Genomic DNA, 25,313 nt, shown 5'->3' with positions numbered 1-25,313 from the left:
CGATTGACCCTGATCGACCCTGATCGCTGGCCAGGCCTAGGGACCCTACCTGTGCATAAATTTTGTGCACTGGGCCTCTAGTTTAAAATTTTAAAAAATGAGCCCTAACTGTTTTGGCTCAGTGGATAGAGTGTCGGCCTGGGGAATGAAAGGTCCCAGGTTCGATTCTGGTCAAAGGGCATGTACCTTGGTTGTGGGCACATCCCCAGTAGGGGGTGGGCAGGAGGCAGCTGATCGATGTTTCTCTCTCATCGATGTTTCTAACTCTCTATGCCTCTCCCTTCCTTTCTGTAAAAAACAAAACAAAAATTAAACAAAACAAAAAAACTTCTTAAAAAAAAAAAATGAGGAAACAGGTTCAACCAGGTGCCCTGCTCAGAGCCACATGGTTTTTAATGGACAGACCCACAAGAAATCATGATCTTCTGAAGTGAGCCTAGTAGTGCCAAGCTGCATCACTGACTGCTATTGTACTCTCCCTGCCTTATGCTATACTTTTCAGTGGGGTAGAGAAAATGGTCCTTTTTTGGGGTGACATGTGTCAGCCCCTGCTCAAGAAATTAATAGTGGTGAAATCTTGGTAATTCCACCTGGCTTTCAAAGTCTTTTGCAATCTGCCCTTCTTTTATTTAGTCCATTTTATTCCCCATCACTCCCATTTTGTACTCTCTCCTCTTCTCAGGCTGGTGTTCCTATTGTTGCTACCCATTACATTAATTTCCAGCTCCACCTTTCTGTTCTCTACTAATCAAGTTGTGCACATTCTTCAATGCCCAACTTAAGCATTTCTCATCTACTCCAGTCCACAGTGACAGTAACATTTGATCCCCTCACAGCCCTGCTCTAAAGCCTTCAATGATAACCTTTTATCTGCTAAACAAAGCCCATGCTTCTTAGCTGGGTACTCCCGCCAGCCATTCAGTCACAAATACATACTGAGAGTGATTTATGCGCTCTCTAGGTGCTGGGAGACCTGTAAAGAACCAGGTCCCTGCCAGTGCAGTAAACAAACTAGACATTAAATCATTACAAATAATTAATTATTAGTGTGAATCAAGTGATTACAAGGCCCTGTACAATCTGGTCTCAACCTGTTTTTCAGAGTTCTTTCTCATCCTTTTATCCCATCCAGATGGGCTTACTCAAGCTTTCCCACCTCAGTGGCTGTGCCCATATCCTCCTTCCTTTCCTGAACACAGGTTCTTCCTGGCTCCACCCCATACCCATCCAGGACCAGCTTTGGTTCTGCCTCTCCCATGAAACCCTGCTAGGCAAACTTAGCTGGAAGGATCTTCCCTCATTTGAATTCCTATCACTTACCCATTCAACAAATATTTACAGAATGACTTCTTGGAATGTTTGATGAATGACTCTTCAGGAGGTGCTAAACACATGCTATGGTATTACATACTTAAATTATATAGGGAGTTAGAGGGATCTGGAATATTTTCCCCTTCTCCTCTGGGTGGGGGAGAAGTGAAGAGTCACAAAGCGATATAGTAGCACATACAAAAAATTACTGAGAAGCAAAATGACAAAAATTGTCCAATGACTCATAATCCTGCTACTTGAAAGACCCACCACGGATGGTTTTCTCTGTATCTTTCTAGTGGTTTTCTTTTTCTGTGTCTCTCTGTGTATGTCTATGCCATTTTCCTCCAAAATAAATTTTTCTCAAGAAAACCTTTTTTTCCTTATGGTCTTTTTAAAAACACAAAGGACCTCTCTATCTCCATTATCCTGCTCTCTTTTGCTTGGGGGTCAGATAGTTTATCTTAAACAAAACCTAGAGAATTGACTCCAAGACTCCTCCATATCTTTTCCAGTTCACTGATCCTATGTACAAGAAGAATCTGAACATTGTTTTAGGGCATCTACTCAGAAGTCCTTTCTCAAGACCTCCTCTGGACGCTCTTCAGGGCAGCACTCAAATATCTCTTCTTCAAGACCTTGGTTGTGTGGGTATACTGTGTAGCCATATGCGTGTGTAAACCACAGGATGCTGGGCCTACAAGAACACAGGAGATCTTCCAGTCCACCCCCTCACTTTATGGATGAACACACTGCACTGCAATGTTAAGTACTTCCCCAAGATCATGCAGTTGCTGCTTATCTTTCCCAATTACCCCACTGTCTCCAGTTTGTCCAGCAATGAACCCCAAACTAACATTAAACAAGAAATACCCAGTGAAGCACTAACTCTTGCTAAATAAATTGTATCTATTCTTACCACTAAAGGGGAAAAAGTAAGGCAGTTTGGTAAAGACTGGGCTAGATCTTTCAGCATTTGGTTGTTTTGCAACGCCAGAAAACCTCATTGGAAATTTTCATTGCTCTGATGGGATTAAAGCCCAAAAGAAATAGTAGGAACCACCTATCTCAGTGGTCGGCAAACTCATTAGTCAACAGAGCCAAACGTCAACAGTACAACGATTGCAATTTCTTTTGAGAGCCAAATTTTTTAAACTTAAACTATATAGGTAGGTACATTGTTATTAACTTAATTAGGGTACTCCTAAACTGGCCTTTGCTAAAAACGTCCTCAGTCTGATTGAGGTATGTTCGCTGAGGTCGACCCCTTCCAACTCTCCCATCCACACTCGTCTTGTATACTTGTTTTGTGTATCTCCTTTCGTTCATCCTCTCTATAAGTCCAAACCATCTCAACATACCTTTCTCAATCCTCAACACTACATCTTCTTTCACTCCACAACGTTCCCTGTACGCGCATACGGCCCGCACGTGGTATTTTGTGGAAGAGCCATCCTCAAGGGGCCAAAGAGCCGCATGTGGCTCGCGAGCTGCGGTTTGCATACCACTGACCTATCTCATTCGTTCTTAATGCTTGAGAAACGGAGGATAACAAAAGGATGTAGAAAATGGCCAGCCCTTGATCATGAACTGCAGCATCATCTTCTATATATTTCTCCTTCTTCCTGTTCTTCCTCCTCCTCCTCCTCCTCCTCCTCCTCCTCCTCCTCCTCCTCCTCCTCCTCCTTCTCCTCTTCCTTCTCCTTTCAGAGAGGAAGGGAGAGAGAGATAGAAACATCAATGGTGACAGAGAGGCATTGATTAACTGCCTTCTGCATGCCCCACACTGGGAATCCAGCCGGCAACCTGAGCATGTGCCCTGATCAGGAATCGAACTGTGTCCTCCTGGTTCATCGGTCAAGGCTCAACCACTGAGCCACGCCGGCTGGGCTCTACTTTAGTTCTTAACCTAATTTTTATATATGTCACCGTGACCAGAGGTGCAGTTCACCCAGGTGAAAGAAATGCACGACTGTAAGAAAGTTGTCTCTTCAGAGACCAAGCCCACTTCGCCACAGTTTTTCCAGCCTCAGTTGGAAGCCCCTGTAACGTGGTCTCTCTTTCTGAATTCTAAAAACCACTGTATTGGAATCTCTTCTTACAGGAACCCAGGAAAAGGAAAGCTGTGTGCACTCTTTGTAAAGGCGGGCACTGTCGTAGTAGGAGTTTTTCTAAAGACCATTTCAATGGGCCTGCAGGCCTTAAATAGGAAATGAGAGGTGATGGAGGTGGGGTGGAGCCAATCCAACTGGTTGGACCACGGCAAAGGCAGATCCAAGAGGGGAGAATCCAAAATGTCAGAGGTAGATGGAGGGGAAAACGCTCTCCCAGGGGGCGCAACCCAGCTCCCTTCTCCTCTGCTCATTTTCAAAAGCTCCCTGTAGGAGGAGGAACCCCGGTACTGCCCAACAGAACCCCTACCCACCCACCGCAAACAAAGGGAAGGGCCCCCTCCAGCCTTTTTGCCCTGAATGAAGTCTGGGCTTTACTTTTTAGGATCCACCCATCCCTCCCCACAGACCCAATGAGGCCGCGGCCTCCCCAGCCCGGAGGTGTGGCACTCTCCCAGGAAATGGACAGGTACCTCGGGCCAATGGTTGGAGCTGCGGCGGGCCAATGGGAGAGAGAACGGCGTGACCTGGGGTTTGAGAATGTGGGAGCCCGCAAAAGAGGGCGGGAACGAGGGGGCCTTTGACCGGGGCGCCGGGGGCGGAGGGAGGCGGGCCGGGTCCTTGGCGGGGTGCTCCAACCGCGGCGGGGGGAACCTGCGGGCCGGTCGGCAGCATCCAATAGGAAGGCGGGTTGGCGCAGGGGCGGGCCGGGTGCCGGGCAGCCCGCCCCCTCGGGTCCGCAGGGCTGGGGCGGAGCCAGGCCGCGTCAGGTGGTCCCGGGCGGGCTGGCGGGGCTGGGGCGGGGCGCGGCGCCGGGAGGGGAGCGGCCGCAGGCGGCGGCGGCGGGCACCGGCTGAGTGAGCAGGTAGCGCGGCGGAGGTGGCCGGGCCGCCCCCAGGGGGCGAGCGCACAGGCGGGGGCCCCTGTCCGCCGCGCCCCCAGGCTGCGGTGAGCACTCGAGCTCCTGGCACTCGCCGCGCCAGCAGCAAGCAGCCAGCTCTCTCCGCCCCGCCAGCCCGGGCCCTACCTGCGGCCACTGTCGGGGGAGGGGGTCCCCCAGCTCTGCGGAGCCGCATGAACAATAGGCGGCGGCGGCTCCTGCGGGTGGCGGCGGCCCCGCACCCTATGGATCGGCCGCTCCATGGAGCCCTCCAGAGCGCTTCTCGGCTGCCTGGCGAGCGCCGCCGCTGCAGCCCCGCCGGGGGAGGATGGAGCGGGGGCCGGGGCCGAGGAGGAGGAGGAAGAGGAGGAGGAGGCGGCGGCGGCCCCCGGGGAGCTGGGCTCCGACGCGCCGCTGCCCTACTGGACCGCCGTGTTCGAGTACGAGGCGGCGGGCGAGGACGAACTGACCCTGCGGCTGGGCGACGTGGTGGAGGTGCTGTCCAAGGACTCGCAGGTGTCCGGCGACGAGGGCTGGTGGACCGGGCAGCTGAACCAGCGGGTGGGCATCTTCCCCAGCAACTACGTGACCCCGCGCAGCGCCTTCTCCAGCCGCTGCCAGCCCGGCGGCGAGGACCCCAGTTGCTACCCGCCCATTCAGTGTAAGGCGAAGGCAGGGCCCGGGACCCCGGCGGGGAGGGCGGGAGAGGGGGGGCGTTGGAGCCTGGGGGTGATCGCGGAGAGACGGGAGCCCCCCTCGAGGGTTACGTTAGGTGTGGGGGGGATGGTTGAGTGTGGGGGGTGGCTGACCTGGGGCTGGGTGTGGGCGCGCGCGCTCGGGCCGCAGGGCTTTGGTGGGTGCTGTGTGTACCATGGAGACGCCGCAGGCCTTGCCTGGAACCTCCGGCGTTTGGGCTTCTCAGCCTTCATCTGACCACCTCAGCAGCAACCCCTGATTGCACTTCCTGAAGCCTCAGCATGAGAATCTCCCCATTTCCCACTCCCCCCCCGCCTCCCTCCCCCCAATCTCTCTCTCCGTACCCCCCTTCAATCCCCGCTCCCCTCAAAAAATATCTGGAAGGATTTCAGGCAAGCTAGCTGGTGGTTTCTGTCGTAACCCTAGTCCCCATGTCTAAGACTTCCCGGCCCCTGGTATCCTCTGTCCCCGCCCCTTAAAGGCATTTGCTTTGAAGGAGTTGGGGGTTGTCTCCCGCAGGGCTGGGCTGGCTCACACGTCCCGGAAGCCTGTGTGAACTCAGGGCTGAAGTGTCTTTGAAATGTCGTGTTGATTTCTTGGATGCTAATCTTGTAACTCAGAAGTTGTACCTTCAGGAGTCTCACTGAATACTAATGTGCTGAGAAGGGTGTGTGTTGTGTGGATGGGCAGGTGATGGGCGGGGAAATGATGAGAGAGGCAAAAGTAAGTCATTCTCCCATGAGAGATCAGGAGGTCAGGGCACAGTGGCTAAATCCCAGTCCCTTGACACCTAGGATGCTAAGACAATACATTTTCTTCTTTCTTCTCATCCTAGATCCTTGCCTATATTTGGTATTTGCTAAATCTCAGGGGGACCATGCCCATAGGTCCCTCCCAGGCCCTTCCTTCCTTCCAGTGTCCTGGTTTTTACCAGTTTCCCAGGAGTCCCCTGTTCCACACCCTGTAATGAAATTTCCTTTGTTTTTTTGCAAAGGACTTAAGCTGCCATGAAAATCCCTCAATCAATGATGCTAGGTGGTTTTAGTAGAAAGATGTTACACTATATTTGTATTTGAGGGATTCCATAATTTCCTTCCTGTTAAGAAAAATATTGTTGATGCATATTGAGCATTCCTCATTCCATATTTTGTACACTTTGCATCATAGCGCTGATTTTTAAAAAATCATCACCAATCTCCAACTTTAAACATTTTTAAATGTTTTAAACAGTTTTAAATGTCATTGGTGACAAGTTATTTTCTGGCCCTGTAACTTATTTTCGCCTGAACAACTGTGTTATTATCTTAAGATATTTGTTAAATACCACCACTTAGTATCAAAGTCATAATCTCTTACCCTGTTTTTCTCCTTTCTCTTTTTGTATCGGTGGTTTGACTATCAATTGATGTTCAAATCTTTAGTTACCTTTGTTTCCCTCTCCCTCTCATTCAATAAAAAACTTCCTGTTTCTGCATCTGATAGTACTTAGTGGCAACAAAGTACTTTATGCTGTTTCTAGGCATTATATCTTTTTGGCACTAGTATTGGGAAGATGAAGGCTAGTGTCTGAAATAGTGTTGAAGATGAACTTGGTCACACATTGGGATAAATATTGGAAGAATGGTCTGGTGTATTAGAAAACTGTGGTTTTAAACGTAAGTCAGATTTCGAGGTTCTTTGTGGGTAAAGTTTGTGATTTTTTTTTTTCCAGCAACAGCTAATTATGTAAGCTGTGTTCTATACTTTTCTTTAAGTTTGGTCAGAGCCGAAGGGTTGTGTGAGGCTTATGAGCTGGAACACAGTTTCTTTACTGTCTTGTGCTCCACGCTGTCAGAGCAGTCAGGAGTGAATGAGACTTAGGCTGGAAGCGCCCATCCCCAGAGAGCCAGACATGTCCACTGGGCCACTGTAGAAACTCCTTCTTCGTTAGGTGCCCAGGACTTAATCTTATTGTAACAAAAGTAACCTTGCATAGACTAGATTCTTATATCTAGAACCCAGATGGTGAGAAAGTAGGCAGTCCCTTGTGCTTATTGAAAGAATTGACTTGAAGAACATGGTATTTGAAAGGTCCTGATAAGTTATTTTATTTAGCGTCATCAGGAGTTCTGATCTTGCCTGGAATTAATTCTTTTTTTAAAAAAATATATTTTATTGATTTTTTATAGAGAGGAAGGGAGGGGGATAGAGAGTTACAAACATCGATCAGCTGCCTCCTGCACACCCCCCACCGGGGATGTGCCCGCAACCAAGGCACATGCCCTTGACCGGAATCGAACCCGGGACCCTTCAGTCTGCAGGCCTACGCTCTATCCACTGAGCCAAACTGGTTAGGGCTGGAATTAATTCTTGATAATTCAGAAAATGTAATTCCAGTCACAAAGCAATTAGAGGGCCCCGTGGAGAACGGCTACTGTGTTAAATATCCAGGGATAAGGAAACGATAAAGAGGTGCTTGTACGTCACACATGAGGGAGATTGGTGATGTAAATAATTTCACTACAGCGCTTTGGTAAAGATGAACAGGGCAAGTTGCTGACAGGTGTGCTTCCTACCTGTAGGCTAATGTCCACCAGTTCAGGTAGTGTCACTCAGAAATAAAAGGTGATTGACAACTTTTCTCCAAAGATTTGGAATGAAGTTGAGCCACTGACAACTTTTCCCTGTTACCCTTTTGAACTTCCCACCTGGGGCATGGATTGTGATGTTAGACTGCGAATAGAAGACACTAATAATGACCTGTTTTCGTTTTAAATATTGCTTCAGAGGGAAAATTCTGTTTCAAACTTTACTCAAAACAAAAGAGGTAAAAAAAAAAAAAGGTGGAAATTACTAAATCTTATGACAAAGAAAAATGTAATAGTTCTTCTATCCCCGCCAATGTAGATATTAGCGTATAGCTCGTCATGGAACTGAGAAATAAAAATCACCAAGGAGGTCTCTCATCTTCCTTATTTTAGTAAAAGATGAAAAGATGTAGTTCCATATGTTTTATCTTGGGAGATATGTAGGCATTTAAAAACGTTTCTCCTACAGGAGGTTGTGTCTGTTTTCAAGTAGGGCATAAATTAAGGTTCTGTCTGACTAATTTACTTTATTTTTCTTATAAGGATGCATTTTCATATGTACTTAAGATTTTTAAATGAGTGAGATACGTACCATTCACTTGCCAAAACCCACCAGAATGTGCCTATACATTTCATTTTCAAGGATACAATTGAAAGCGAAGAACATCTTGACTCCAAAAATGAAAGAAATAAGGTTTTGTTCCTGGTATTCCTGGATATGTCCTTCCAAAGAAACTAAAAAATGTGTTGGGTGCGACTTGACCTGATTCTTACTTAAAACCAGGTCTTGACTGGAGCAGAGAATGGAAGGAGAGCCCCACATTCTCTCAGCGCAACTGAAGGTCTAGTTCAGTGGTTCTCAACCTTCCTAATGCCGAGACCCTTTAATACAGTTCCTCATGTTATTATTTTCGTTGCTACTTCATAACTGTAATTTTGCTACTGTTATGAATTGTAATGTAAATATCTGATATGCAGGATGTATTTTCATTGTTATAAATTGAACATAATTAAAGCATAGTGATTCATCACAAAAACAATATGTAATTATATATGTGTTTTCCGATGTAGGTGACCCCTGTGAAAGGGTCGTTCGACCCCCCCAAAGGGGTCGCGACCTACAGGTTGAAAACCGCTGGTCTAGTTCTTACTCCAAGAAACTTCTTACTTCCAAGGGAAGGGAAAAGAAGTACCTTCCTCCCTTGCCCCCATCCCCCTCTGTTCTTTCTTCTATCTGCTTGTAAGCTGTGTTCTATACTTTTCTTTAAGTTTGGTCGTAATATTTTCTTAACTAAATAGCAAGAACCTGACAGTTTATGTCCTACCCAGAGCAAGACTATTTATTGCTTGGCCTTCCCCACAGAGGTTTTCTGTCTTCTGCAAAACATCACCCGTGGAGCTGTCCTTTCAGCACCCTAGTTCAGAATCACATCTTTAAAACCCTCATACATTTAAATAAATATTTAACACCTCCTGTGTGTTCACAACCATGCTTCAGTCCCAGGGAAGAAGGCAGGTAGAAGAGAAAATACAACAGTTCATTCCCTTAAGGAGAATTCAGATACTCCGCTAAAGAAATAAGATGTGTAAACACAAATTTGTTAAATAGGCCCATATCTTTTCATCAGCATAAAAACTGGTAGAAAACAATGAACTTTCCTTCCCTCCATGACCCAGGAGACTCCTAACATAACTTATATGTTTCTCCAAAAGGGTTTCTAATCTCTCTTTAACATAGGCATCCCCCCCCCCCCCATTCATATAGATGAGATAAGGCAAACATTAGTAATGCCAGGTTTTATTTTAGGACCTAGAAACACTCAAGCTATTTTAAGTAGAAAGTGCTCTAGCACAGGAAGTTAGGTGCTTACAGAATGATTGGGACGGTAGGGAGAAGGGACTCTCAGGTGGACCTGTCGGAAAAACTCCAAGAACATTGCAGACCCGGCCCACCAGGTAGGCTGCTACTTCTCTCAGTGGGAAGACACAGAATCAGGAGCTGTCATTGAAGCGGTGGAGTTCAAGAACGCCTGGTTGTTATTGCAGTCCAGGATTAGGCAACCACTTGGCCTTGCAACATGCCTCTCCTCATCCACAGAGTGAATGATTGGACACTGACTCGCTGTTGCAGAAAAACGCCACCTCTCCACAGCCTTGCTTGCCAGGAGACGCAGCAAGAAGACGGCCTCCATTTCATTTCTGCCTTCTAAATCTTCTGCATCTAACGCAGAACCTGATCTGCATCCAGAACTCTAGCTGTCAGGGGGTCTGGGAAATGTAGTTTTCAGCTGTCTGGCTTTTGTAGAACTGAGAGGCCTGCTGGAGGGATTTTAGAATGGATGCTGATTGCTAGTCTGCAGGACCTGCCGCACCGTATATTCTTTGGGGAGAGCGCCCGATGAGGTGATAAGCCTGAACACTTGGAACATTTGGAGTCAAGATGGGCCATACTTTTTGTATACCAAAAAACAGCTAACTTTTCCTAAGAGTTTCCTTTGTGCAGACTGCCACTTGCATTACAAAATACAAGTGAATATCAGCCCCAGATGGAATAGAAACACTATAATTAAGCAAGAACAGAGTTTGGAGCACCACCAGCATCTGAGTGGAGAATGGTGGCATCATGGGGCTGCCTGTGGAAGGAAGCAGTGGGCAGTTCCTCTTTTGGTCTTGCCAAAAGTTCAGAAATACATTTTTGTTTTCTTAGTTTTTTAGCAAAGTTTGTGTGTGTGTGTGTGTGTGTGTGTGTGTCTGTCTGTCTGTTGGGGTTTTTTTTTTTTTTTTTTAGCCAAATTACTAAGCTGAGAGATGAGTATGAATAATCCAGGTAAAGATGATGAGACTGAGAAGATAGAACAGGTTTTCATGAAAAAAAACAAAAACACATACAATAGCTCTTTGCTCATATAGCAGCACCATGTCCAGCCCAAGATTTGTGTGCCAGTTACAAAGCATAAGGCCGCAAAGCATAAGTTAATCACATTTCCTGCCCTTATGCAGTTGACTTTATAATAGGAAGACAGAAAAGCCGAATGAAGAGACAACGCTGCGTTCACGCATCCGGGTAAATGGGTGATTAAATGGTGTTTCTGGAATGTTTTTGATTTGCCTCTCTCTCCCTCCTCTTTCCCAGTGTTAGAGATTGACTTTGCGGAGCTAACCCTGGAAGAGATTATTGGCATCGGGGGCTTTGGGAAGGTCTATCGTGCTTTCTGGATAGGGGATGAGGTCGCCGTGAAAGCAGCTCGCCACGACCCCGATGAGGACATCAGCCAGACCATAGAGAATGTTCGCCAGGAGGCCAAGCTCTTCGCCATGCTGAAGCACCCCAACATCATTGCTCTCAGGGGGGTGTGTCTGAAGGAACCCAACCTCTGCTTGGTCATGGAGTTCGCTCGTGGAGGACCTTTGAACAGAGTGCTATCTGGGAAGAGGATTCCTCCCGACATCCTGGTTAACTGGGCTGTGCAGATTGCCAGAGGGATGAACTACTTACACGATGAGGCGATTGTCCCCATCATCCACCGCGACCTTAAGTCCAGCAACAGTGAGTATGAAGGGATGGGGCTGGAGGGCTTGAGAGCACGTTCAGACTCAGTCCAGGGCATCAGTTGACGTGGATTCCTAAAAGAACCCTAGCGGGCAGTCAAAACTGCTTGCTTAAAACCATTCCATCCTGGAGTTGAGATGGAGGGCGGTGATGAGTGCCAGGAAAATTGGTTTAGGACGAGAAGAATAAGGTGCCTGAGGGGTTGGGACACTTCTGGGCTCCCATTAGCAGGTAAGTTTGGCAATGTGTAATTCTGATGTACCAGGCAAAAAGCAACGACGACATAGATTTACTTTTCCACTTGAGGGAAGTGTGTCTGTAACCACAAAAGGGCTTTTCCTCTTTCGTGGAACATCAGGTAAAGCAAACCTATACCACCTGTTTGCATTTCTGTCTAGACAGCCAGCTTGAGGCACCCACCAGAGAAGGGGCTCTGAGGAAGAGGAGGCATGTGGTGTAAGCTGTGAGGCCCATTCAGGTTCAGTGTCAACTTGGAGAGCAGGACCTGGCTGGTCGGCTTCCAGACCTCCTGATAGCCTAGGGGCAGTGTTAATTAATTGGTATAACTTCCTAGTGTTTAATAGCAGGGAACTGAGAGGCAACTTTATTAACCACCCAGAATCCATAAACTGGATCATAAAGCAAGTGTTAGACATAATAAAATGGTGAGTCGGTAGACACTTGAGTCTCTTTCCTTGGCTGAATCCTCAGGTACTGGGAATATGCTTCTTCTTTGTGGTCATGTGTGTTCTCTGTTGCCTAAACTGTGAGGGAAAGAGGATCCAGGGTGCTAAATGGTCATTGTGAGCACCCTGTCCAGGGAGGAGGGTCTTAGGAGGACTTTGGGGGTGAGGTGGGCCCAGGAACTTCATGCTCTCTGTATCCTTCAGCTTTGAGCCCAGAAAGCCTTCAGGCTTTGTTTTGTTCTGGGCTGTTCTAGAGGTAGCTTACTTTTCTTTTGATGCTTTTGTGAATCTGTTTAAGGTAATGCATTTTAGCCTGGGCCAGTTTGACTTGGTGGATAGAGGGTGGATAGTGTGTCGGCCCTTGTACTGAAAGAAACCCATAATGTTTTCTTTCAGGGAATATAACTATTACATCTGGCATTTCTCGCAGACATTTCCAGAGCATATATGGTTTATATACTTTCCAATTTACATTAAGGAGCCTTTATTTATTTATTTTATTTATTGAAATATATTTTTATTGATTTCAGAGAGAAAGGGAAAGGGAGAGAGAGATAGAAACATCAATGAAGATAAAGAATCATTGCTTGGCTGCCTCCTGCACACACCCAACTGGGGATCGAGCCCGCAACCTGGGCATGTGCCCTTGACCGGAATCGAACCTGGGACCCCTCAGTCCACAGGTTGGTGCTCTATCCACTGAGCCAAACCGACTATTTTTGTTTGTTTGTTTGTTTAAAGTATTACATGTTTCCTTTTTTCCCGATTGACCCCCCTAACCCCCGGTAAATAGCCTTTATTACCCTTACTTACCTCTTCCACCTGCACCCTCTTCCCCTTTAATAATAGAAAATTCATTCTTGTGAGAGTATGAAACATTGGGTATGTATTTTAGATATAATGCATGTGAAGGATTTAAGTTCCATAAAATAAAACCTGATTTCTCTTTTCCTTCTGCCATTATTCTGTCTCTTTACCATATGATTACTCTCATATGGACTTTCAAAATTCTGTTCTTTAAATGTATTAAAAAAATTAAAACTTTTGGTGACCCTTTTTCAAAGTGATTTCTACCTAGAGATTGCTTTGGATGATGGGATAAGAATAAGCAGATGTGTTGGTACAAACAAATGATAAAGAAGCTGAATTTTCTTTATTTTATTTTTTCTTATATCCTTACTAGGGGCCCGGTGCATGAAATTTGTGCAGGGGGGGGGGGTTGTCCCTCAGCCCAGCCTGCACCCTCTCCAATCTGGGACCCCTCGGGGGATGTCTGACTGCCGGTTTAGACCCAATCCTACAGGGATTAGGCCTAAACCAGCAGTCGGACGTCCCTCTCACAATCCAAGACTGCTGGCTCCCAACCGCTTGCTTGCCTGCCTTCCTGATTGCCCCTAACTGCTTCTGCCTGCCAGCCTGATCACCCCTAACCACTCCCCTGCCATCCTGATCGACACCTAACTGCTCCCCTGCCAGCCCGATTGCCCCCAACTGCCCTCTCCTGCCAGCCATCTTGTGGCTGTGGGCGCTGCCATCTTTGAGGATGGGGCAGTCAATTAGCATATTCTCTCCTTATTGGCTGTGAGTGCCGCCATCTTTGAGGGTGGGGCAGTCAATTAGCATACCCCCTCCTTATTGGCTGTGAGTGCCACCATCTTTGTGATGGTGTGATGGTCAATTAGCATATTCCCTCTATATTAGATAGGATCATGCTGGGAGAATTAAGCAAAGTGCTTTAACCTTACATAATTGAGCCCATTTAAAAATTTGGGCTAAGATGATGGAATTGTGAAAGTTAATAATTTCTTCTATGAAGTTTTAAATTTGGGTATAATTTCAAGCTGTAAATACAAGGTTTTACCTTATGAGATTTGTGTTTGTAAGTCTAGGTTCTTGCGAAGGAAAAGCTAAATTGTCAAGGTTTTGCTGTGTTTGCAGGAGATGGCAAGAGACCTGAATGTCATTCTATCATCCAGGAGACAAAGCCCTGGTCCTTTCTTTGTCCTTAAGTGAATTTTAGGATTTGTGGAGAGCAGCTACAGTGTTTGGACAGGTTCAAGCCTTGGACTAATGAGAGGGCACAGTCCTCTCGTGGCCACGTGCAAGTCCCAGCTTGGAGGGCAGAGCCCTCCCAGCACAATCATAGCCAGCAGCTAAAGTTGTAAGCTTGACCCTATGGTTCGAACACATGGCCCCACGTGTCTGAGTGATGTGGGCTTGATAGAGTTCAGGTGCATGTAATTGAGTAGGATCAAAACCCACGAGAATGTTGTAAACATCTTGACCACGCCCTTACTTTGCCTCGTGGAATCTGGCTATGAAATAAAGACACGGCTTGTAGTCCGTGGCACTGTCGCTAGCTCTCCATCAGAGAGGAGAGTGTCCCACCCATACTCAGCTTCATTCTCTTGTCTGTCTTTTCTCCATCCTTCACCGCCCCCTCTCAGGGTCACTGAACCTGGCTGATCTGGCACGGCACATAAGGCGCCCAGTGTGGGGCTGAGTATGCCATGGCTGTGCTGGCCTCCCACAAGGATTGCCAAGGTGGGACCTTCAGTGCAGTGTATTGTGGCAGGAGATAATTAATGTCCAGAAGTGAGTAAGGTTCATTGTTCTGCATGGTTGGTGTTGATGTTGATGCCCCCATAAATCTCACAGGTGAGGTGGGGCACCTCCTTGGCATTTACCTCCTTGGCTGTTTGCCTGGGATTGTATACAGCATATCCAACAGGAGGCTTCAGGACACTGTTCTTACTTCATTGCTGTGTGTACATGACTTGGAAATCGTTTTTAAAATGTTATGCCACTTCTTTGTCTTCAGTTGAAGAGTCACAACTTCTTTGTACTTTGCAGACCTGGGGATATTGACCTGTCTTCCTTGGTTTTCATTAGGGGTTCCAGAGAGTTAGATTTGGGTCACTGTCATGTGAGGGCAGAATTCTGCAAATTATATGTATTAGTTGACTTTGAACCTCTAGAGAAAAGAATATGCATATATTGAGAATGTCCTTGTTGGGGAAAAAAGAAAGTAATTGATCATAAACATCTATTACAAAAGGTTCAGCAAAAAGTGATTTTTTAAAATATATTTTTATTGATTTCAGAGAGAGGAAGGGAAATGGAGAAAGATAGAAACATCAGTGGTCAGAGAGAATGATCGATGGGCTGCTCCCTGCATGCTCCCAACTGGAGATCAAGCCTGCAACAGGGGCACGTGCCCCGACCAGGAATCAAACAGTGACCTCCTGGCTCATGGGTCAACTCTCAACCACTGAACCACACCAGCTGGGCAAAAAAGTGATTTATTAAAATGTTATATCATCCTGATCACCTACTTTGAAAAGTATAAGCTGTTTAGTGGCGGTGAAATGTGAATAGCATATAGCATCCTATTTTTTTTTTTAAATATATTTTATTGATTTTTTACAGAGAGGAAGGGAAAGGGATAGAAAGTCAGAAACATCGATGAGAGAGAAACATTGATCAGCTGCCTCCTGCACACTCCCCACTGGGGATGTGCCCACAACCAAGGTACATGCCTTTGACTGGAATCAAACCCGGGACCCTTGAGTCCACAGACCGACACTCTATCCACTGAGCCAAACTGGTCAGGGCAGCATCCTATGTTGATATATAATCTTCAGTAAGCTTAGGCTTGACTGTACATAACCTAAAAAGAACAAAACAAGGTAACATTAGCCAAAACAAGGTATGCCTTCATTTGTCTTTGAAAGGAAGTCTGGGTGGTTTTAGGGCATCTGCACAGTGTCCTCAGGGACCCAGGCTCCTATTTTTCACTCCATTATCCCAGCACATGGCTAGTATCCTCAGGGGTCGCCTTATAGTTCAGGATGCTATTATTTGGCCTAAGTCACAAGCCTGGAGGAGGAGGAAAGCAGAAGCACAGAAGTTGTCTCCCATGGATCTCTCAGAAGTCCAGCATAACACATCTGCTTGCATTATTTGGTCAGAATGAAATCACATAGCCATGGCTAGTACAGGAGAGGCTGGGAGATGGAGGACTTTGTTTTGGGTGCAGTGGGTGCAGCTAATAATCCGGGTGTATCACCAAGGAACAGGGAGAGCATGCTGGTGGAGAGCAGCTGGCAGTCTTACCATGGAATCTCAATGTGGGACATACATTGGGAAGAACTGTTATCTCAGATACTTAGCATCATACAGCCAAACAAGGCTAGACAGGACCTGGGCTGTGTGGCTCAGACCCCTGATTTAGCTAATGGTTTATATTACTTTACCACATTGCATCGTTAACTTAAACATCACTTCTTGAAACTGCTTGTAAAAGTGCTGGCTATAAAAATGGATTTATGTGGCTCTGCTCCATCAGACAGGGAAAAACCTGATTGTTAGCAACAGTGTTAGTGATCAGTGGTCTTTCAGAGGAAAGATTGTCCTTTTGGGGGTAGGTAGATGGATTTCAGGGTTTTGACTTACAGGCATTTGGCAGAATTGCAGTTTAACAGTAGCCATAAAAATTAAATTAGTGTAAAAATGAGACCATATGAAAAAGCTTTGGAAAAGAGAAAGCCTCACCCAAAGTAAAGACAGTGTTCTTTTATTTATTTTTATTTTTTTATTGCTTAAAGTATTACAAAGGGTATTACATATGTGTCCTTTTTTTCCCCCCTGCCCTTGACAGTCCCCTGGCCTCCCCTACCCCAGTGTTCTTTTATTATTAAACTAGTGGCCCGGTGCACAAAATTCATGCACATTAAAAGGGAATTAATTAGAGGAAATATTTTATATTGCTTTTTGCCCTTTCTCTATAATAGAAGTGTCAGAGATGAAAGAAAATTAGTAAAATGTATATGAAAATAATATATCAATTTATTAAACAATAACAGTGTCATGTCTCCCGGCTGGTGCCGGGCGGGGGACACAACCTCATGTTCCCCGGCTGGCACTGGGCGGAGAATGCAGCCTCATGTCCCCCTGCCTTGCCGCACACACAGCCCTGCCCACCCGCGTCTGCTGCGCATGCTGCCTCCTGCTGATCGGTCGTTACGGTGTGAGGGCATCATGACCATTTGCATATTAGCCTTTTATTATATAGGATAACTTATTTCCTTCTCTTAGGACACATGGAAGAACCATACAGGCAAAAGCTATATGTGTTTTACCAAATTTTGCATTTGTGCATATTTGTTCTCACTCCCAAGTCATGCACAGAAAATCTTAATAAACATTGCTTGTAGCATGCATTCCCCCCTCCACACACACTTGTCAGTGTATTGTAGCCACTTTCTCATATAAGTAAATATTCTTTTACTACTAGATATTTAAAGGTTGCGCAGTATTTTACCATTTAGATACACCATCCTGTATTAACAGTCAAACCCCTATCTAATAATAATATTAATAACAATGACTAATGCTTATTGAGTGCTCCCTTTAAGTCAGGCACTGTCTAAGCATTTTATGTAGATTCTCTCTTAATTCTCTCAGGACCCTACCGGGTAAAGGCTATGAGTGTCTTTACAGATGAGCTAACTGAGGCTCGGAAGGGGCCAGCCACTTCTCCAGTCCTTAGACTAGGCTCTCACTGCCAGTCCTTAGACTAGGCTTTGAGCTCAGGCCTGACTCCTCAGCTTGTGTTCCTAATCCTCTGCCATCATTGGCGCACTGCTGTTGGGCAGCGGGGGTGCTTCACTGCATTATTTCTGTGGCCCTCTCGTACTTCAGTTTTGTGTAATTAGAAGTGATGCTACTCTGCTCACAGAACCATGGCACCCATATTTCATTAATGTACGGTCCATCACCTTATTCTTGATGTCCTAGTTGAAAGAACAGGTGAGTGGTGAACGGTATTTGGTTTGGGACTAGCCACACCTGCCTTCCTGTTTTTGGATGTCAACTTATTCTTCTCATGAGGCTTTTTTGCTGCTTTATTTCCCTCTTTTCCTCAAAGGTACTTGCCCCTTAAGCCAAGCTGGTTTCCTCTTTCCCCTGGGACACATCCTGTACTTTTCAACCACTGCACCCTCATCACACTGACCCTTGGTGTGGGAATAATCTTGCTTTCAGGGTGCTCTCACCTCATCTCTCTGCCTAGCCAAACCCCACCCAGTTTCCTGTGCTCAGCTCAAAGCTGGCTGCTTCTCCTGCCCCACAGCCCCTCACTGTAGTTAATGCTGAATAGTTGTTTGATGCTAAACATGTTAACCCGATGGCAGGTAGAAGAATATGAAAGAACAGGGGACTAGATTTGCTAGGCCAGTGGTTGCAAACTCAGATGCTTTCCAGTCGGCTGGTGTGATGGTGTAGGGCTTGGTGGGAATGATGGCGAAGGGCATGTCTGCTCCACCCAACGCAGGCCATTGGAAAACAAAGCAAAAACACTGTGCTGGCCTGCAGCGGGCTGCGAAACTGCATCCCTGGCCTCCTGTTTTCGTTGGCTCTGATCTCAGGAGCATCCCCTATGTCTCTAAATAGATTTTGTCTTTAATTTTCAGGCACTTGAATGAATGAATGAATGAATGAATGAGTGAATAAAGTAGCACTTGAACTGGTCTACTTGCAGGATCTCAAAATGTAAAAATTCCCGTTTTCTTGTCGGAGGTCCCTCATGCCTTATTTGCATGGAAGTTGCATTGTGTTCTCATTGTAATCTCCAGGCCCTTGATCCTTGCTAACATCTGAGTTCATCGACCTGTCCTGGGTGCCGCGTGTGGCATTTTTACAACATATTCATTAGTAACCTCTAGCGCTTTGACCTCTTCTTTCTCTGCACTCTTCCCAGGCGCTCGCTCCCAGTGACTCACTGGCCAGTGTCTCCATAGCAGCCAGTTGCAGCTGCCAGGTGCTGCTGGGTCCACTGCCAGCCTGTCTCATCCACCCTCGGCGTTCCTTTAGTCCCAGCTTGTGAAGCCCTGTCGTGCTCCTCAGGGTGTGCGGTCCAGTTTTGTTGAGTTGTTTGATTGGCTGCTCCTTTGCAACCGGAGGCCCTCCCTCCCAGTTCTGTGCTCACAATGCTTTGTGCCTGTCTCCAGCCTTCTCTCGGAGTTCACAAGGCAAGAAAGAGGAAGACCTGCTTTTCTACAGTGGGAGGAGCTTCCACCTTGCCCTTCTCCTCAGGCTGGCTCTAAGTCTAAGCCAGTGATGGCGAACCTTTTGAGCTCGGCGTGTCAGCATTTTGAAAAACTCTAACTTAACTCTGGTGCCGTGTCACATATAGAAATTTTTTGATATTTGCAACCATAGTCAAACAAAGACTTATATTTTTGACATTTATTTTATATATTTAAATGCCATTTAGCAAAGAACAATCAACCAAAAAAATGAGTTCGCGTGTCACCTCTGACACGCGTGCCATAGGTTCGCCATCACTGGTCGAAGCCCTGGCGCACTCCTGGACTGGACTCTGGCCTCAGCCCCTGACTGTGCTCCCTGTGTAGGCTTTCCCCAGGCTGCGAGCTTGCTGGCCTCGAGGCTTGTGGAACCTCGTGACCCACTGGATTCCACTCTCTAGTGTCCTTGTTCCTGCACACATTCCCCCTGAGGTGGAGCACATTCCTGCCTTAGGGATGAAGCCATTGAGGCAGTGGCCTCCTGGCCAGCAGCAATGTGGCAGAAAGGAGCTGCCTAGGAAAGGATGAGGAGTAGCCATAAACATAGCTTTCCAGAAGGCCTGTGAAATCATTTGGTCTGGCCCTGCCAAGGCATTAGGGGTGAGTTAATTAAATGTTTACCAAATAGAGCAAGCTAATTTTTGAGTTGATAATTTTGTAGGGCCTGCGAATGATATTACAAATATCCAAATGGCCCTTGTCAGAAAAAAATGTTCCCCACCCCCGCTATAGGAGAATAAACTAGAACATTCTCAGGGTAGATCTGGGAGGCAGTCAAATACCAGCTATAGAGAACCCAATTCTTAGTCTTTTGGAGAGGTTCATAAATGACTTTTTCTATAACTCGTGAACACATCTCCAGCAGTACCTGGCTCTGGTATTTCTGAATCTTTTTCCCTGTTATTCTCCCCATTTCTAGTCTTCGGGGTGCTTTGCTACAAGTTCCCTTTTACAGAGAGTTGGAGGATGACAGATGTGTCTTGAGGACTTTTCCAGGCAAAAGTGTATAAGTGCTCAACGAATTGGATTTCTCCTTTGAGTGCAGGAGACTGTACCTGCAGTCAGCTAGCAGCCCTCAGGCATGTCCCAGAACGTTGTGGTCAGTTAATGGGTTGCATTTTCCATGAATACAGAGACCTGTTCTGCAAGTTAAAATGAATACATAAGTGAATAAAGCTGAAATGAAGCAAGCCACCAGCCAGGTGACACGTCTCAGCAGAAGACCCCAGCGAGGCCAAGAGGTCTGACCTGCGGGTCTCATTGTGTCTTCACTTCTTTAACTTGTCTGGGAACCTCGCTGCTTCCGCACAAAGGTGATTCTGGTGGTGCGTGAGTTTGAGTGTGTGGTGCTGGGAATGTATCAGTAAGCAGAAACAGATGCTATCATGACTGGTGAGCACAGTAGAGGGAAGGTGCAGGTGACATGAGAGTGACTAACACGGGGACATACCCGAGGGTTTGCGAGGATGTGGTCTGAAGAGAGAAGAGGATTTAATGGACAAAGTGTAGAGGGTAGGTGGGGCTGGGAGGTTCCAGGCTGGGAGACCAGCAGACACAAACGCCCAGTGAGAGCATGGCCTTCTGTGGGGAGGAGGGTAGCAAATGGTGCCCTTGACATTCCTTGTGGATTTTTTAGCCTCAGTCTTTTCCTGTGGCTGGAGGGGCTTCTTTGTGGATTGTTTCCCCTTTTCCCCCCAAGTTTGCTCTGGAAGTCACCCTCTTTCCCTTCCTCTTTGCTGACCCTGAGGGCTTCTCTGTAGCTTACTCAGTGGGGCTGGAGTGGCTTGGGACCCTGGGCAATATTTAGGCACTAACAAAGCCTGCACTGGAGTTGGAGCAGAAAATTGTGTTGTGTGCAGGGTTTTGGTAGATATTTCTGGACTATGATTGAGCTGTGATCGTGGGGGAAATGGCCTCGGTTGAAGGAAGGGTTGGGTGGGCTCAGAGCAAGAAGGGTTTTGAAAGGTGTATGGGCTCTGGTTTCTAAATATAGGGTGGGGCACCAGTGTTCATATGGAAAATAACGTAATAATTGATAAATAATAATGCAAAAATAAACTCTGTTTCACATACTTATAAACAACAGTAAACCTACTTTTGCCTCACCCTGTATTTCTTTTGTCTCATCTCCTTTACCCCTGTTTCTGTTTCTGCTGGTTTGAGCCACTGTTGCCTTGAAAGTCAAATAAACTATCATGTCTTCTCTTCCTTAGTTCTCAACCTCAAGCAAACCTGGTAACAGCTAAGTAGTGACCCCCCTTTCACAGGTGGCCTGTGGCGCTGCCATCGCTCAGGGTCAAGATTTGTGCTTCGTAGCCGGTCTCTCCTTTCCTCCGTGGTGGGAAGTTTTCCATTCCTGACTTGGTGCTTCGCCTCATTCCCATGAGGTAGCTCAGGATCGGAATGGATATGGGCACTGAGACATAAAGTGGTGACGTCAGTGGTCTGAGTCAAGAGAAAAATGTAGCTTCTCCCCCAGGTTGCCCTTGGAGTCTCTTTCAATGCCCTGTTGGCTTCTTGTAGAACCACACTTGTTCTTAACTAGGAAGGGCTGTTAACCTTGAACCCCTGGATCTATGCAAAATGTGTGCGGGTTCATTTGGGGAAAGGGTTTTATAGCTTTCACCTGTCCAAGACTGAGAGAAAGTTAGGATTCAGCTCTGTTATAGAGAATTTCTGTGAGCATCTGGGTAAGAGGACTGGTGCAGTGGAAGGGACACCTGCCCAGTGGCGCTGACTGGCTGGGTGGCCCTGGGTACATCTTGTGCTTTCTCTGGGCCTCAGGGTCCTCGTTTGTGAAATGAGAGGTTTGGATGAGATGGTCTCTGCGGGCCCTCCCAGGACTGACATGTGACGTAAGTGTGAACGGGTGTGTTTTGGGAGTAGGTGAGGACTGCATGGTCTGTCTGAATCTGTGTGAGGCTCCTGCATGCCCAGGTTCCCCCTCTTTCCAGCTTCTTGTTGCAGAGGCCAGGCTCCTGATGGGGAATCTTCGCCAAGCGAGAAGACAGCTGACAGGAGCCCACAGGTGCTCCCTTCCCCCTTTGCTGCCCAGGGCATGACAGATGGCCTTGCAGAGAGAAGATGCTCTGGTCACATGAATCATAATTGGGATTTACAATAAACCAAGGGCAGCCTGCATCCACAATCAGGACACAGTCCACTCTCCTGTCCTTGGAGCTGGGTGACGGACATCCTAGTGTCTCGGGGCTTTGCTTACTGGCTTCCCATCCACTTTTCTGAACAGACATAAGGCTTTTGCAGATGGGGCTCAAGACCATTTCGATGGTTTTAATCGTGTGCTTCTGTGCTCCACTCACCAATACAACTGCAGGAACACTTTGCTCTGTAGGCCATTAGGCCGTGACAGTGAGCTACAGAAATGAGACATATGAAAGCTGTGGATTACACAGCCCTTCCCTTCCGGTCTTCCCTGGGGTTTTTATTCTCTGTAGGAAATTTGAAGGTTTTCATATGAGAAGAAAGTATTTCCCCCTTAAGCTTGCTTTTTGGAATCACTGTGCTCTAATGGAAGGGGCACTGGCTTGGGCGTCAGAGCGACTTGGATTCAAGCTATTTCTTAAGCCCCTGACCCTGGGCCTGTGGCTAGGATTTTCGTCTGTACAATGGCCAGGGGTCCTCAAACTTTTTAAACAGGGGGCCAGTTCACTGTCCCTCAGACCGTTGGAGGGCTGGACTATAGTTTAAAAAAAAAAACTATGAACAAATTCCTATGCACACAGTGGCGGCAAAAACACCCGGCGGGCCGGATAAATGTTTTCGGCGGGCCGGGCCATAGTTTGAGGACCCCTGATGTGGACAGTACAGAAAGGAGCAGGGTTGTCCCAAGATGGTGTGTCATGCACAAACCACAGCCAGCAGTGGCCCTGCACTTTCTTCCCTCTTCCCAAGGAGTAGGAGAACCTTCTTTCTCTTCCTTGCTGTTTGGTGTGCACAGGATAGAATCGGGTTTTTCTTTTTATTATGAGGACTTTCAGCAGCCCTAAGCTGCCGTCTCTCAAGCCAGCCAGGTGTAGTTTTACCGCTTCCACTGAAATGGGCAGATTTATTTCCGCTGAAGCTGCAGAGATTGGTCCCTGCCAGCCCCTTCCAACTGCCGGAGCCTCTGTGGACCCAGCTTAACTCGCAGTGCTAGGCCCCCTGAGAAATGCTGCCTCGCCTCGTTATGGCCTTTGGCCTGATTGAAAGGGACAGCCGGCCAGTTTTATGGCTCGGCTGGCCTCTCGGCTGATCATTAAAATGCTTTTGCCCTCGGAGGAAGGCCATATATTTCTCTCCCTCTCCCTTCTCTGCTGCCCCACTTTGCGGCTGAGGTCAGAGGGAATAGATGCCTTTTTTCAAACCCTCCTCCCAGCCTTCCCAAATCAACTGTAGCATTCTTGTCGCCTCGTCTCCTTTAAGACTGGAATGTTCAGGGTGGGCGGGAGAGATTTTATTTTGAGTATTGTGGTCTTCTTTCGGAAGGAGAATGGAGCGTGATTACTCCTTTTCCATCTCTGTATAGCAGCTCTGACTTCCTACTGCTTTTCCAGATCCGGTTGTGCCAAGCTCCTGGTGGGGAATCTGCATCTGGGGGGAAAGGGTTACAGCTTTTACCGGTCCAAGACTCAGATAACGTTATGAATCAACACTGTGACAGAACTGCTTTAATCGAGCATCTGGGTGAGAGGACTGTAGCACGTAGGAGGTCCTCAAGAAATGTTTGTGCTTTTGATCATCACAGCTTCCGGCGCTGTGCCCTTTTCCATGTACTAACTACCCGCCTGAAGGAATTCTCCAAACAATGCCAGAACCCCCTCCTACAGAGCCCACATTTAGGATGTAACCCCCTTTCCATTGGAGATGAGCCGGCGTGAGCTCTGGGTGAGACTGGGTGTGAGCCCTGGCTCTGTTGCTTGTGAGCTGGGACCTTGAGAATCTCTGTGCCGTAGCTTCTATAAATGTGAAATGGGGATAATTATAACCCCACCAATCTCATTTTGCAGGGTAGACGTGTACATCAAATAATCTAAGTGGCGCTCTTAGCAGTGCCTGGCATGCAGTAAGAACTCCATATACTGACATTATTGTTGTAAATCCAGCAACTGCACTTATTCCCTCAGTATTTAGGTCCACAATTTGGGATCTTGTACTTTGGAGTACAATTTGTCTTGTACCTGCATTTTCAGTATTTTAGTCATATTCGCTTCAATTGCACAATGGGTTTTTAAAATTCAAAAAGTCAAAATAGTGCACAATTGAAATACAAAGAACAGTGAGTCTCCTTCCTACCCTAAAGTTTACTTCTTAGAAACCAATGGAATTAAGGTTCTTTGGGTTTTCTTTGATAATTTTTTCCTATGAAAACAGGAACCCCAATAGGATTCCTGACAGCAGAGGTGTTGTGCTCCTTCTTCCATCCTCCCCTCCTCCCTGTCCCCCTCCCTCGAATGATGCCAACATAGGATTTGCATATGGCAGTCCAGATGCTGAGCAGCAGTTCCAATTTTGCTACAAAGTCTTGCCTTTCCTGTGCCTAGTTCCTCTCCGGATGGACTCAAACTCCTTTACTGAGTGAACTGTGTTTGCTTCCATCAAGCCCTTGCTTTTATGTATCCATTTCATAAACTTTAGGAGCTTGTAATCCTCAGGGAAGGTGTTCCCTGGAGTTAAGCAGAGTCAGAAGCCAAATGTTTGCCTCTGGAGTTGCCCACCTGGAAAGGCTCTTTCTTCGCATCCCTGTGGGTTGGGGGTGGGTAGAGGTGGGGGGCTGTGGCCACACCAGTGCAGCTACAGGGTCCTGGCAATGATGGGTATTGTAACTAAGACCTTTCCCTGCAAATTCGTGTGACTGTTTGCAGCTTGGTGTACCTGATAAGGCAGTGTAACAGGAAAAAAGTATCATTGAAGAAGGAAAAATTATCCCAGATTTCACTGTGTAAAATGTGACTGTTTTTATTATTATATATGATTTGCCTATTTTTGTCTACTTAGCTCATCTTCTGCCATTTTAGTCATAGTGTACCTACTGTCCAGATACTTATTATATTACTAGAGGCCTGGTGCACAAATTTATGCACAGGTGGGGTCCAGCCGGCCCGCCCCAATCCTGCTGATCAGGTCAGGCAGCTAGGGGGAGGGGCCGTGGGTGGTTGGCCGATTGAGCGGGGTGGGGGTGGGGGGCGCTCGATGGCGGGGCGGCTGGCTCGGGGGAGGTCCATGGGCGGTTGGCCAGCCCCGCCCCCTCAACCGCCCATGGACCTCCCCCTGGCCGGCCCCGCCCCTTGGTCAAACTCCTGGTCGAACTCCTGGTCGAGGGGACAATTTGCATATTAGCCTTTTATTATGTAGGATTTGGTTTCTGCATTCTGTTAACCTTCAAAACACAAGAGGAAGGAAAAAAGCACTGTGGTTAGGGAAAGCA

At 47.0% G+C, this 25,313-nt stretch overlaps 1 protein-coding gene across 1 annotated transcript in view; it reads left to right on the top strand.

Moving 5' to 3' along the window:
- The first annotated feature begins 4,217 nt into the window (after positions 1–4,217).
- MAP3K9 (mitogen-activated protein kinase kinase kinase 9) overlaps positions 4,218–25,313 on the top strand; it is a 77,591-nt gene continuing 56,495 nt past the window's right edge. Inside the window, exons 1-2 of the mRNA XM_036311522.1 lie at positions 4,218–4,963; positions 10,699–11,112. Of these exons, the coding sequence (XP_036167415.1) occupies positions 4,564–4,963; positions 10,699–11,112 (814 nt within the window). The 5' untranslated portion in view covers positions 4,218–4,563. The remainder of the gene's footprint in view (positions 4,964–10,698; positions 11,113–25,313) is intronic.

Source organism: Myotis myotis, unplaced genomic scaffold (assembly GCF_014108235.1).
Source record: "Myotis myotis isolate mMyoMyo1 unplaced genomic scaffold, mMyoMyo1.p scaffold_m19_p_1, whole genome shotgun sequence".
NCBI classification, from domain to species: domain Eukaryota; kingdom Metazoa; phylum Chordata; class Mammalia; order Chiroptera; family Vespertilionidae; genus Myotis; species Myotis myotis.
This window is presented reverse-complemented; position numbering and strand designations above follow the sequence as displayed.